The sequence below is a fragment of the Thalia democratica genome, chromosome 2, assembly GCF_965202585.1.
Source record: "Thalia democratica chromosome 2, ktThaDemo2.hap1.1, whole genome shotgun sequence".
NCBI classification, from domain to species: Eukaryota; Metazoa; Chordata; class Thaliacea; order Salpida; family Salpidae; genus Thalia; species Thalia democratica.
This window is the reverse complement of record NC_139166.1, coordinates 49,909,795-49,924,850: the sequence shown is the minus strand read 5'-3', so window position 1 is coordinate 49,924,850 and position 15,056 is coordinate 49,909,795. Positions and strand designations below refer to the sequence as shown.

General features: G+C 24.4%; 1 protein-coding gene across 1 annotated transcript in view; it reads right to left on the bottom strand.

Moving 5' to 3' along the window:
* LOC145828656 (uncharacterized) overlaps positions 1-15,056 on the bottom strand; it is a 29,709-nt gene that overhangs the window by 14,026 nt on the left and 627 nt on the right. Inside the window, exons 2-5 of the mRNA XM_082936412.1 lie at positions 14,734-14,900; positions 14,547-14,665; positions 2,011-2,151; positions 1,250-1,450 (exon numbers count right to left, since the gene is read on the bottom strand). Coding sequence (XP_082792538.1) covers positions 1,250-1,450; positions 2,011-2,151; positions 14,547-14,665; positions 14,734-14,900 — 628 coding nt within the window. The remainder of the gene's footprint in view (positions 1-1,249; positions 1,451-2,010; positions 2,152-14,546; positions 14,666-14,733; positions 14,901-15,056) is intronic.

Genomic DNA, 15,056 nt, shown 5'->3' with positions numbered 1-15,056 from the left:
ACCTATTTTTTTATTTTAATATTTCGTTTTTTATGTTAGTACTGTTGAAAACTATTTTAGATGCAATGTTTGATAACATTATTTTTAAAGTACAGAATTTAGTTTAATTACATAAGTTGTTCAGAACTGTTTGATATTTTGAAACTAAAAGTATTAAAACTTTAAGCCAAAGCATTTTGTTATCTAGCTTTAACTGTTTTGTAAATAAGTTGATATAAAAAAATTAAATCAACACATAATTTTTGTTGGTTTTAGTAGATTTTTAGATAGATTTTATGTATTAGTGAACAAGCCAAAGTTTGTCAACTTCAAAAGATGACCATGAAACTAGTTGTTTTGTTCTAGACTTCATACATTTGCAAACAAACATTGCCTAACATAAACATCAACAAGGATAAGCTAATTTCAAACCTAATCGGTATTCCAGTGCACTTGCAGATTAGCCCAAACCGTCATGCAACTAGATTAAAACAACTTTAATATATTTATCAACCTTAAGTGTTTCATCGGCATCTTTTAATTTTTTTGCTTTTTATGGTAAAACTGTTTATTATATCAGAATTATTTGTACGTGCCAAACTATGTAATGAATCTTTATTAGTTTACTTAAATTAAATGGTAGTAGTTTAATATTGTAATGTTAGTTAACTTCTTAATAATATTTGTAAACTCCAGCCAGGGATTGCCAAATTTAGACAATTTCGAGTAGTTAACAATTTTTTAATGTTTCAGCTTGAAATGTTACGCTCAAGTAACTTTTAGTAAGTAAATTATTGTTTTTATAAGACTAACTATTATTAATTCGGTCCAGAGTTATAATAGATATAGAATTATGAATGGTTAATAAATATAACGTAAAATTTCATACTTGAGAACCTTGGTAATTAATAAATTTATTCAAAATTCTGAAATACCGATCAATTAGCATCCAGCCGGATCCAAATCTTTTGAAATTAGTTTCCATTTGGATCCAGATCTTTGTCTAAAATTAGTATTAAGCCTGATCCGGATAATATTTTAAAATTAGTATGCACATCTACAAAAAATTCCAACTGAATCTGGTAGATTACTTACTCAAAATGCTCCGACCCGCTGAGGACTAATTTTTTTTTGGATCCGGCCGTCAATTATTTACGTTGCCCACCCCTAGTTTAAATACTTACAGTTTAATAAAAGAAGCTTAAATTTTGTTAACTATCCATAAGATACAACAGATTAAAAAAAGCTTATGTTAACAAAATCAACAAACCTAAGATGATCAACCTGATTGATCACATATATCGAGTGTTGAATTTTCTGGTTGTTGAGAAACTTGTGCATGTGAGGCACAAATTCTTGCAACTCTTCAAAGCGATCTCGAAATGGCACAACAACAGCTAATTTGTGTTTGGACCAACTGTCATCAATTTCAGGCTGGTTTGGATCAGCTTGTTTTGGTACATCTATATACCTTTTTTTAGAATTATATTATTTATAAACAACAGAATTTGATGTTTAAGTTTTTTTTCAGTTTGGAATATGGTTTGTAAAAACATTATTTAGTTTAACTTCATAACTTGTAAGAGCTTTTTTTTTCTTCTCTAATCTAGTGTAAATCATTAAGGCATAAATATTTTGAGCTTAATATCTTATATGAGTTAACAAAAAAACTATTATTCATAAGTAATTTGTTTTCAGATATTTAACATGATAATTTAAATCATAAGGTTTTTCATTCTCTAAACATTCTTTTAATATACATTTATTACACATAACTAAAATAAAATCTAAAACTCTTCTTAGTAAAAGTTTACATAAAAATCAATACTAAAAAGTATTTAAATATCTTTGTGACATATTACAATAATAATAAAAGTAGTTATCACTTGTTTATTACAGTAAAATATTGCTGCTCTTATAGTTTTTTTTTTTTGACCATTTACAAATACATATACAATACTTTATAATAATTTAATATTTATATGTAATATTTTTATAAATTTTTTATACAATTTGTAATAAAGTTATAACCTTTTTTCATACTTTATTACAGTTTTTTCATTATCTTGGACACATCCCATCAGCTTCCAGGTACATATCATTAACAAAGAGCAAAAGCAAATAACAGTAATTTTTAATACTGATATTCTAACCATTGTTTCAAAATCATTTCTAAAAAAATCAAATATTGAAACATGTAATTATTTAAGTTTTTTTTAATAATCAATTGTACTGTTTTAACTATTTTTAAACAGATATTTTTTTTTTCAAATCATTCAAACTTCATAATATCATGAAGTATTATTTTTAATTTTCTGTTATTTGCACACTAGTTACAGCAGTTGTAATGTTTTTAATTTATGCTTTTAATTATAATCTTTCATTTAAGATATCAATTGTAAGTCTAGAAAATTTATAAGTAATTTTATGACTGATAAGTCTAAAAATCAAAAAATATCTGATTTTTGGGGTTTAAATCAGTTTTTTTGGGCAGCAACTTTTTTTTTGTAAAATTATAAATTTACTTTAGATTCTTTTTAACTAAGCAAAAACACATCCAAATCATATGTACTTATTTGAATTTTACAATATGACCAAAAAAATGTGCTGTACTCCCTGCCCCTAAATTTTAAAGACAAATTCTGCACATTTAGGGTGATTATGACGTCATAATACATCAAAAGCAGTTAATATGTCTTTAAATATATGTCAACAAGTACAAGCTTTCATTTAAGACATAAATTTTAAATCTAGGACATGTATAAGTGATTTTATTACTGTTTAAGTCTAAAAATCAAAAAGTATGTGATTTTTGGGGGTGAAATTAGTTTTTTGGTCGGCAAACTTTTTTTTTGAAAATTGTTTCTATTATTTTTCCAGATATTTCTTAATGAAGCAAAAACACATCCAAATCATATGGACTTAAATGAATATTACAATATGACCAAAAAAATTTGTTGTACTCCCTACCCCTACTTAAAAACTTAAATAAATTCTCATAAATCTCGAAATAGAAAATATAAAGTTTTGAAAAGAAGAAAACCTGTTTTTCAAACAATGTATAGCTCTTTGTTTAGTTCTTTAGTCACTAAAAATATACATTTTTCTGCTTTCCAGACCACCATGTAGAACCTTAATAATGTATGTTCTATAAGTACCTTATACAAAACAAGATTGTAGATATAAAATTTTAATTTGTTCATTTTATTAGTGTCTCTTAGGGCTACATTCTCCTATAATTTAATTAGTAGCAGGGTTGCCACTCGTTTTTTCAAAAATTTTTCCAGGTTTTCCTAATTTCTTCCAGGTTTTTAAAAATAAACATTTTTGGGTGTATTTTTAGTTTCAAGTTAATTTATATAAAAGAAACTGTGTTAAATAGTACAAAAACATTTAAAAGATGCTGTAAAGTTACTTTAAATGTGTTTTTTAATAAAAAAATATTTTGATGATGACAAAAAAATCTTATTTATATGATAGATTTTTTGTGTCAAATTGAAATTTTAATACTGAAAATTTTAAAAAATTTTTAAATTCCAGGTTTTTCCAGGTTATTTTTGCCTAAATTGTCAAAATCCAGGTTTTTCAAGGTTTTTCCAGGTAAAGTGGCAACCCTGTTAGTAGGTTAATCTTAACATTTATGCAAAAAAATTCTTTATACAAACAACTAAAACTTTCTAGGTATTTTTTTCAATGCTTACTTTTAATTAAACTCTTTTACTTCTTTTCTAACCTCATGTTTTTTAAAATTTAAGTTCTTTGAACTTTCCCTATAATAACTTGTATATTTTCTATTTTAATATAAGCTATGTCTCTGATTTGTTTACAAATAATAATCATATAAACAACTAAAACTTTGCAGAATTTTGATCAATGTTAGATACTTTTGATATTTGATTTTGAACTTATAAATATTCAAATATTTCCTTAAATAATAAGTACAGTGATTATTTCAAAACATAAACTAGCACCATTTGACTGTTAATAAAACAATCAATTCCTTATGTAGTAACTAAGACTGTTCAAGCATATTGTTAAATGTTTAAAATTAATGAAACTATTGTATTCTGGTTCTAAATTCATAGTGGTTTTTTTTATTAAACAAAGCACTCCAAAAAAAACAATTCAATTTTTTCAGACTTGTTGTTAAATGTACAGCCGATATTTTGTTTGTTTTTAACCATTCTTACTAAAAGATTAAAATTTTCTGAACTTTCCTTGAAAAAAAAACAACCTATACTTGGTTTTTCAAAGTAAAAGTCATTACCAAAAGCACTCTACCGCAAACAAATCTTTGTAAAAACAGTTTAAACTTCATAGATATGTTCTTAAATATATACTTATTATGTCATTAGTTTTTTTTTCCAAGATAACTTTACAACTGAATGAATAACACCTATATTTGTACAATCTAATTTTTTCACTGAATAAACAAATTTTTTTTAACTTTTTTTAGTAAAGAAAGAGTACTGTTAAAATTTGTTATTATTATATATTCCAGTGAAGCTTTTTTGCAAGGATTTTTATTAGCAAACACTTAAATTTATATTTTCAATAGTTATTTTTAACTTGTGTAAATTTTTTCTTATTAATCTAATCATAGTCGCCTAGAAAAATATAGCCCGAAGAGATACCAATTTCTATATTTTTATACTATGATTTTCAAATTCCATTTATTCAATCTAAACCTTTTTTCTTTTCCATATAATATTTAAGTGTCCTGTTTTGAATTAACAAATCTTGCATACTTATGTAATTCTTCTTAGGTAAGATCTCTAGTTTTTAAATTTTTAATTTATTTTTTTATTTTTTAAAGTTACAATAATGTTTTCTAAAAGGGAGGAGATATGTGTTACTAATACAACAACTTTTATTGGGCAATAAACATGTTGTTATAAAAATTACTAGTGTACAAATATAAAATTAGAAACATTACCTAAGCTAAAACTTAATAACAAAGCTTAAATACGGGCTACAAAAGGGAAGTTTTAAAAATCTGCAACTAATTTGCCTATATTATAAATAGAGTTATTCTTATTTTCTTTTTTATATTTTTTTAAATCAATTTATTCTTAATTTTTTGATTATTTTTTTGTTTTTTTTTTGAGTTAAGTGGGTAAAGGATAAAGGGGTAGAATTAGAAATATACGTGTATATATTATGGGAGCCGATCATTTCTAACCCGCTATCATTTCTAACCCGATCACTTTTAACCCGATCACTTCTAACCCGATCATTTCTAACTCGATCACTTCTAACCCGATCACTTCTAACCCGATCACTTCTAACCCGATCACTTCTAACCCGATCATTTCTAACCCGATCACTTCTAACCCGATCACTTCTAACCCGATCATTTCTAACCCGATCACTTCTAACCCGATCATTTCAAACCCGATCATTTCTAACCCGATCACTTCTAACCCGATCATTTCTAACCCGATCACTTCTAACCCGATCACTTCTAACCCGATCATTTCTAACCCGATCACTTCTAACCCGATCATTTCTAACCCGATCATTTCTAACCCGATCATTTCTAACCCGATCACTTCTAACCCGATCATTTCTAACAAGATCATTTCTAACCCAATCACTTCTAACCCATTTAAACCCGATCATTTCTAACCCAATCACTTCTAACCCGATCGTTTAACCCATTTTACTTATGTTACGTTTTTATTTTTTAATCTAGATTTCATGCAAAAACAAAATAGTCTTATTGAAGTTATTATAATAATTAAAAAAATTAAACTTTTAGTTACTTTAAAACATAATGATTTTCATGTGTTACGTATAAATATTTTTAGTATAAATTTTAATTTTCGTATTAACTTAACATAATCTTAATATATTTTTTTTACCTCATTTTTTTTATTTTTTTAGCTACACATTATTCAAAATCTATTATTTTTTTTGTTTTTTCAATACATTTTAAGAGACATTTTTCGTTAATCATATACAATTTACTAAATTGTTTACTAAAGTATTTTGAACTCTTCTTTGTAGGATTTTAATATAAGCAATGATAATTATATTTTAATTGGATCTTATTGTAATTAACGTGACTACAATAGTTTTAACATAAGCAAATTTTAAAAAGTACACTCTTACAATTGTAAAATTCAGATACAAATACTTTTATATTACGGTTTAAAAACTACATTGAGAGTCTGACGTAAATGTTTTATTATTGCTTACTAATATATTAACCTTTTATAGTAGGGTAGTTTTAAGTTTCATCTTAATAACTTATACAAATTGCTATGCAACTTGCATAAGCCTATTAAGATAATGGAATTCAAAAAAACATTAGGAGAAGTTTAACATTTTTTTTATATTGAGTGGATAGCATGGTTTTTAATAGAAACTAGCTGTTAAAACAGTTATGTCATATAACTAAACCGCAAAAGTTGTTATGTCGATTGACTGTCTAGATTTCACATCATTAATAAACTTACTTAGTTTTAGAGCAAAAAAATTTGTTTAACACTAATAGTTAAACAGACAAGTTTATTTGTATAACAAGTTCGAGGGTAATTAAACCTCGCCTATGTTTTAATTGCGACTTAAATTAGTAGTTTAATTGATCAACATTTCTTTAAAATTACTTTATTATGAGCAGTTGAAATAACGTAAGTAATAACAAAATAAGTATTAAAGATAAAACATTTTGAAAAAGAATAATAAATTAATTATAGTAAAATTTAGTATAATTAGGAGCAGAATTTTATAAAAACTCAATTAAGTTCTTTGTTTATTTTAATTAAATGTTTTTCCAGACGATTATTACACAAAACATATTTATTTTTTATTCATTACAGTAAAGCTAGCTTGCAGTCTATTGACTTTATTCTCGGTCGTTTTTTGCACCTCTAAATTTCTATATATATGATGAGTTTTTTCTTTATTAAAAATTTAAACCTATATAATAGGTTTCACAATACAAACTGGTTTTATTGTTTTATAAGTTTTTAAATTATATAGTTTAATCTTATAATTTATATTTACATTTAATATTTAATGATCGCTAAATATCTAAAGTTTTTGTGTTTTTGAAAACCTGTAAAACAATAACTTTTAAAAGATATCAAGAAAATTATTTTAGAAATATCTGCTATTAATCGTGAGAATAATCGTGTTTTTGCAATTTTAAATTTTGAAAACTTTTAAATTTTTATGAAAAATGTAAATTTATTTAGCCCTACATAAATTATATTTCAAAAGAAAAAGAAAAAATGCCTAATAATAAGTTTTCGACACTAAACTTTCATAGTTAAGTTTATTATAATTAATTATAACTTAATTACAATAAATCATTATATACAATTTACCAGTTGATTTAAGAATTAAAATTAAATTAAAGTTCGAGTAAATGACAAGTTCTGAATATTTAAAAAACTTTCTACCTCTACTTTTGGCTTTGTATTAAACAGTATATACTTTCTTTTAAAGAACTTAAAATTTAATGATATTAATTTTAAATGAAACCACCATCATAATTACAAATACTAAATTTTATTAAATGTATTATTTTAAGTTTCATAAACGCTGATATTAATATTTTTAAAATGTTGTATTTTATATAAATTCTCCCTGAATTTGGAGGCAAATTGATAATCTGGTTTCTACACTTAAAAATATATATTAACCATATAGAATCATTTCAAAAGAAAGCACAGAATAGACTTTAACGGCTGCGATACTCATTATATTTCTTACATTGACGACTATCAAAACTTAATATTTAATCTTTAGAATACAAAAGACTTATACTTTTCCTTTGCTTTTTAAAACTAATAATTACACTTAATTAATAATCCAATTTTAAACCTTATTGTCAAAACAGTAAATGAACCAATTAATATCAACAATTTAATTTTAACAACAGCTATCTGAATATTAGGTTTTATTTTAAACAAAATAAACTAAACTTAAAAAAATAATAAATTAATATATTATAAATTTCGGGTTAGATATGATCGGGTTAGAAACGATCTGGTTAGAAATGATCGGGTTAGATATGATCAGGTTAGAAATGATCGGGTTAGAAATGATCGGGTTTAATTGGGTTAGAAGTGATTGGGTTAGAAATGATCTTGTTAGAAATGATCGGGTTAGAAGTGATCGAGTTAGAAATGATCTGGTTAGAAATGATCAAGTTAGAAGTGATCGGGTTAGAAATGATCGGGTTACAAATGATCGGGTCAGAAATGATCAAGTTAGAAATGATCAAGTTAGAAATGATCGGGTTAGAAGTGATCGGGTTAGAAGTGATCGGGTTAGAAGTGATCGGGTTAGAAGTGATCGGGTTAGAAGTGATCGGGTTAGAAGTGATCGGGTTAGAAATGATCGGGTTAGAAGTGATTGTGTTAGAAATGATCGGGTTAGAAATGATCGGGTTAGAAATGATCGGGTTAGAAGTGATCGGGTTAGAAATGATCGGGTTAGAAGTGATCGGGTAAGAAATGATCAGGTTAGAAATGATAGCGAGTTAGAAATGATAGTAAACCATATATTATACATACTCGATGTAGTTAAAACAGGTTTTCAAAAGTTTGCTAAATCACTTCTTTAAGAGCGGTTTTGACTCTCAGAGAACAGTAGTTAGTGTAAGGGGCTCAAAAGAAAATAGGAAATAGCTAGTTAAGGAGCGATATCTAATAAAGGAGGGCATTCTTTTTTTTTTTAACTTCTGCCCAGTCGGCAGTTATGTAAAATAATTTTTTAAATTCTAATTTAAAAGAATTTACTTTATTAATTTGTTTTTAACTTGAATACTTAATAAAGGTGAGAATGGTACTATATTATTGAAATAAAATAAAATCTTTTAAATTGTTAATACCTAGTTTTAAATTTTTTATAAATAATTTTAACTTAACTCCCTACAAATTTACTTTATTCTAGGTATAAATATTTTTGTATTTGTGTTTGTTACACTGTCCTAATACTAGTATATAACGAAGTAAGTAAGAAATTTATTATTTCAAAGTTTAGCAAGGGGAAAAAAATAATTTAAAAACATCAAAGTATAAATTTTTAAATATAAGTTTATATTTAAAGATTTTAATTGTTCTATCTAAGGTTTCTAAGCAAAAGACAGACAGTTATAAAAGTTTTCAACAATAATAGTCTTTTAGTGTTAATTAGTTCTTTTTGTTGTGTTGGATTATTTTTTTTAGCTGAAATGTTGTTAAAACGAGCTGTTTGGCAAAACTATGTTGATAATGTTTTTTATTATTAAACTATTATTAAATTGAAATTGTTATAAATTATCGAATTTATGAACTATTTTTAATGAAATCAAACTTTCCCTGATGGCGTAGGTGTCCATCGTTTATGTTAATGAAATATCTAAACAAGAAATAAGTTTTCATAAATTTAAATAAAGTATAAACCCATTAGTGTCAAATCGGTATTAGAAAATATTTTGTAAAATTTCTCAAATAAAAAAAAGACATTTTTAGCTTCTTAGCCACTTTTATTAACTATGATATCGTTTATGTAAGCTTTAAGTTTTAATCTAAATCAGTTATCATAGTTGCTTTCAGTTTTTATTAATGTACCTGCCGCGTAACTTTGCATGCTGAACCAAATGTCGAAATTTCAGGGATCTATAGCTGATTCAAACTTTAAGTTAAAAACATATTTAATTTTCATTTAATATATTTAACCCGATTTGTAAAAAGTTACTATACATAACTTTTATGGATAGAAACAAACAAAACAAGAGGTTTGACAATATCGCACATTTACGAGCTTTAATTAGTAAGGCGACGAAAAATTTAATGGGTAATTAAATAGTAAAGGGGCGATATCAAATAAATTGGAGGATTTATTTTACAATTCTCTGCGAAGAGAATGTTTATAGAATAAGCTTAGGAAACTCTGATTTAAGTCAATAAAAAACTAAACAGTTTAGGGTTCAGAATAGTTATCAAGAATAATTAGAACTTTCTTTTACCAACTCAACTTTTCACATGATAATCAAATACAACACAATTAAATGTTTATCATTTTGTAGATTGTAAAAACTACTTAATGTTATAGAAATTGTGTGTTTTTTAACTTTTATCTTTAAGTGCCTTCAAATAAAAACTTTTAAACAAAAAATGTGTCAAAGTTTATAACTTTCGATAAATAGTAAAACTTTAGTATATTCTGTCGATAAAAATATTTTTAGGTTGTTTTGTTTTTCTCTTCATTCGGAATTTTTTTAATTCAAAAACAAAACTAAGTCTTGAAAAAATATTCATAGATTTGTTGAGATGAAAATTCACAAATAAAGGAATAAACTAAATTTTTATTTAATTATAAAACTTGTAGCAATTAAAACAATATGTTTATTAAAATTGGTCTTAGCTTTTATAACTTTTAGTTTTTAATCCTCAATTTTTTTAGTAAAACACTTTGTATAAAAGATCATACAAGTAAAAACACTTTTCGTCAAAAAAAACTTAAATATTACTACTAAGCTATGACTGAATTAAGAAACTATGTAAACTTGTTCAAGGTCTAGACTAGGCAAATAATTTTTAACTTTTTTTTGTTAATTTAAGGCATTAAACAATTTAGAAAACTTATAATAAATACAAAAAAAATATAAACTAAATAATAATATAATCTTTTTCAGTGTAAAATTTTAAAACTAATCAAAAAGTTTATAAATATACAGAACCTATACAAATTAAATATAGTATATAATTTGAAAGAAAAATAGATTTCGTATTTTTTACAATTTAATTCTAAATAGATAGTTTTTTTGATACTGTAGTGTTTTGTTGCCTTTTGAAAAAAAATACTGATAAGTTTTTGATTTTGAGTAGTCAATAAATTTTTACTTTATTAATCTTCACTAGTGGATTTATTGTTTCAAAAATTTATTTTACAAACTAAGTTTCGGTCAAAGACCTCGTCAGTGCTTAAATAAATCTAAAAAAGATATGTGACAGTCATGGAAAATAGCATTTAAACAATTAAATTAACATAAAACCAAATTTTTACTTAAGAAACTAAACAAATTAAATTTTAAATTAAGACTGAGTTTTAGGTAAAGTTTAAATTTTAGTTAAGTTTTAAAATCAATATAACAGCAATAATAATAATTATAATAAAAGCTGTATGTAGCTTTCTTTTTTCTTCTAGTTAATTTACAGAGTGAACATTGCTTGAGCAAAAATGTAATTAATAAAGTGAGCTTAAAATTGAGTTGAATTTAATGTAGCTTATTTTAATGGTGACGTAACTATTATAAATTTAAACAATCTTGTACTTGTAATCGCTATAAAAATTTGAAATCTCGCTCAAATGCTTTATATAAAAACTTATATTTAAAACAAATTTTTACCTAAAAAAAAACACGTTAAATTATAATACTAAGTTTAAATTTGTGGCAAAGTTTAAATTTTAGTTAAGTTAAAAAATCAAAGAACAACACAAATAATAATTATAATAATAATAAAATCTGTATGTAGCTTTTTATTTTCTTCTAGTTGATTTTCAAAGTAAAGATTGCTTAAACAAAAATGTAGTTTATAGTAATAAGTAAGTTTAAGTTAAGATGCATTTTAGACAAGCTAAATTTTATTGTGACTTGAATATTGTAAATTTAAGTAATTTTGTGCTTGTAATAGTTACGAAAACTTGAAATTTTGCTTGAATAATAAAAAAAAAACTGTCAACTTAAAGAAAATAATAACAACTTTTAACTTCAAGAAAATAATAGCTACAAAAATTAAAAAGCATGCATAAAACCTGTATTACGGGTGACTTAAGTTTTGGAGTGAAGTTTTCGGAAGTGCGGGCATTGTTTTATTATTTATTATTATTATTGTTGTTATATTAATTTTAAAACTTAACTAAAATTTAAACTTTACTTAAAACTCAGTTTTAATATTAAATTTTGATTTCTTTAGTTTCTTAAGTAAAAATTTTGAGTAAAAATTTGGTTATATTTTAATTTGATTGTTTAAATGCTATTTTCCATGACTGTCACATATCTTTTTTAGATTTATTTAAGCACTGACGAGGTCTTTGACCGAAACTTAGTTTGTAAAATAAATTTTTGAAAGAATAAATTCATTATTTCTCCTTCAGTAGTTGAGATCTCTCTATTTGTTTTCTTAAAACCAAAACATACAATAATCTTCACTAGTTTTATATAACATAGGTTTTCTTCTGTCAAAACTCATAAATATTCACAGGAAATTTGATAAAAAAATTTAATTTAAATTCATTGTAAAACTAATAAAATTTCTACTTTATATTAAGATAAAATACAAATTTTTAAATATTAAATATAATCATAGAAAAAACACAATTTTTATTACTTATCGAATGTTACATAGTTGTTAGCTTACTAATAAATATGAAAAAAAAAATTACAATCACAACTTAATGACTACAGAATAATTTCTGTAAAAAACTTAATTTGTAATTGATTATTTTTTGTTTGATAATTAACTATTAAGGTTTTATACGTTATAAGGGTCTTTATTAGTAAATGATTTTTGTATCTGTCATCAAAGTTAACTAAAGCAAAATTGCCATGAGTACGTTGAAAAACAACCTAAACTTGCTCAAAAAAATAATTCTAAAACATTTCTTTTTAACATTTTTATACTGGTCAAATAATTATTATAATAGAAAAAAAAAGAAAACATATAATAAAACTGGATAGAGTGATTGAAACATAATTTTAAATTTAATAACTTTTAGAATAAAACTTAATAAAAGATTAACAATATGTTTTTTTAATCAACTTAAATTATAAAATATATAATACTTAGCTTTTGTGTTTTAGTATATAAAATTAAATTTACCCTTAAAAATAAATAAAATGCTACAAAACATAAATATGTGTACTGTACACTGTACAGAACATACGTGAAAAAATTCCTTAGTGAGAAATTATTAAATTACTAATTTATGTTAGCCATTAGTTAACAAAAAAGAAAAACCTCCTTTACAATATATTTAATCATTAAACGTAGTGTGCAAATAAATATGCTTTAATACACTAGTTTCGTAAGGATAAAAAGGTTCAAAAATTTCTAATACGAAGTTTTTAAATGACAATGTGTAGTTATTTTAGTACATTATTAAAATTGAAAACCTTTAAACAAATTAAGATCATATATAAAATATACATGTTCAAAAAATTAAAACTTTGCAACTTTTATGAAACTAGTTTTTTAAGTCTATTCAAATGTAAATTATTTTTAACTAGATGTTTAATTAAAAAAGGTTGAAAATACTGATCAAGTAATATTTGAATTAAGAGTTAAACACGGTTGACAAAAGTAATTTTTTTGCTGCACGTTGAAAAAAGATAATAACAGAAATTTGTAATTAAGTTAATACAAAAAGTAGTTTTCAAAGAAGTAAAACATAATGGCCGAAATCAAATGTGCGTGCTTAAAAAAATCAACCATGTACGGTATTAGACTAACGTTAAAATGTATATAAAGTTATGGTATACTATCGAAATCCACCCGCGTTCAAAATCCACCCGATTTTTTTTCTTTATTAATTAATTTTTTTTACACATTTTTTGCATTTATTTATTTATTTTTCATTATCACTGTTACCCCTAACCCTTACCCTCGATCGGTAAGCGGTTCTCAAATTTGATCGGGTGGATTTTGATCTGGTCCCAAATTTATAGTCAACATAACTTATACAGAAATATGTTCCCATCCATTTTTCTAAGGTAATTAGTGAAACTCTTTATATAAAATACTACCTTTTATGTTTGTTTTTTTATCAATTTTGTTATAAATAGTATTTATAACATTTTACTAAACTTTGGTAAAACAAAAGTTTAAAAGCTAGTTCAGCTTTACTAAAAACTAGTACTTGTTATAATAAAAGTAAGTTAATAAATTAATTTTCTGGCATTTAAGGTAGTTTTTTCTTTATTAAGACTTTAAAAATAGCTTTAACGTTTTCCGAATAATTACTTTCATAATTTGAATTAAATTATAAAACTAACTAAAACTTTGATTATTATAAGCTAGTATTTAGCAAAAGCTACCTGCTTAAAATTAACCGACAGACAAAAAAAAACATGTAAAAAGAGTACCATAACTTCAAACCAAAAACAATAAAGTAAAGTTAATAAAAAGTTTGTTCTATGTTTTTATAAAAAAATATTTTTAGCTTTTTATACAAAAAGCCAATCCGAAAATATATACAACATCTAAAAAAACGGAAAAAGGAAAAAAAAAGTTCCAAAGCTTAAATAGAGATAATCATTCCTAAGCAGACATCATTCTTGCTTCATTTAATTATTTGAGCAATTTTCAGACATCTCTTCAGAATTTATTCCTTTTTTGTTAACACACCAACAGTTAGTTGAGCTCGAACACTAATTGAGATTTTTATTAGATAACAAAGTGACTATCAAAATCTAACCAAAAAATAAAAAAAGCAAAAGTTATGACATACTACTGTCAAAATAATATTTTTTAAACAAAGAAAAAAGAATCATAGAAAAACAATTTTAATAGTAATATAATAAAATATAATTAGCTTTTGAGAAATATATTAAACAGTTTAATTATTACATTCTTACCTGTTGTACATCTGTAGCATAAAATCCCAGTTCATCGCATTTTGGCTCCCAATATTTTTCCTTTCTGATTTTCATTCTGCTAACATGATTTTTATGACGATGACAGGGATCCTAAAAACATTCAATCTAAAACAAAAATCCGTGTAGAATAATATACTTTCTTAGTCTTTATAACTTACTCGCGTTATTTTGAACTTTTCAGGCAGTTCATTTTTATCGAAATCATCATGAATTCTTCTGGATGAAGACTCAGTGTTGGTATGATGTAATTCAATTTCGTCAACCAAGTTGTAAATTCCAGCTTCTTCAAAAACATTGGCGTTCTCTTCAACAGTAGTGTTTTTCGCTAAATGTATAAAACAAACTGTAAACGAATTTCTCGGTTATTTAATATTTTAGTTGGTTTGAAATAACCGTTTAGACTTTTGTTATTTAACGCAAACATTTAGAAAAAAACTTCTACATATATTGATTATTCAATATATCAAAAACGCATTTATCT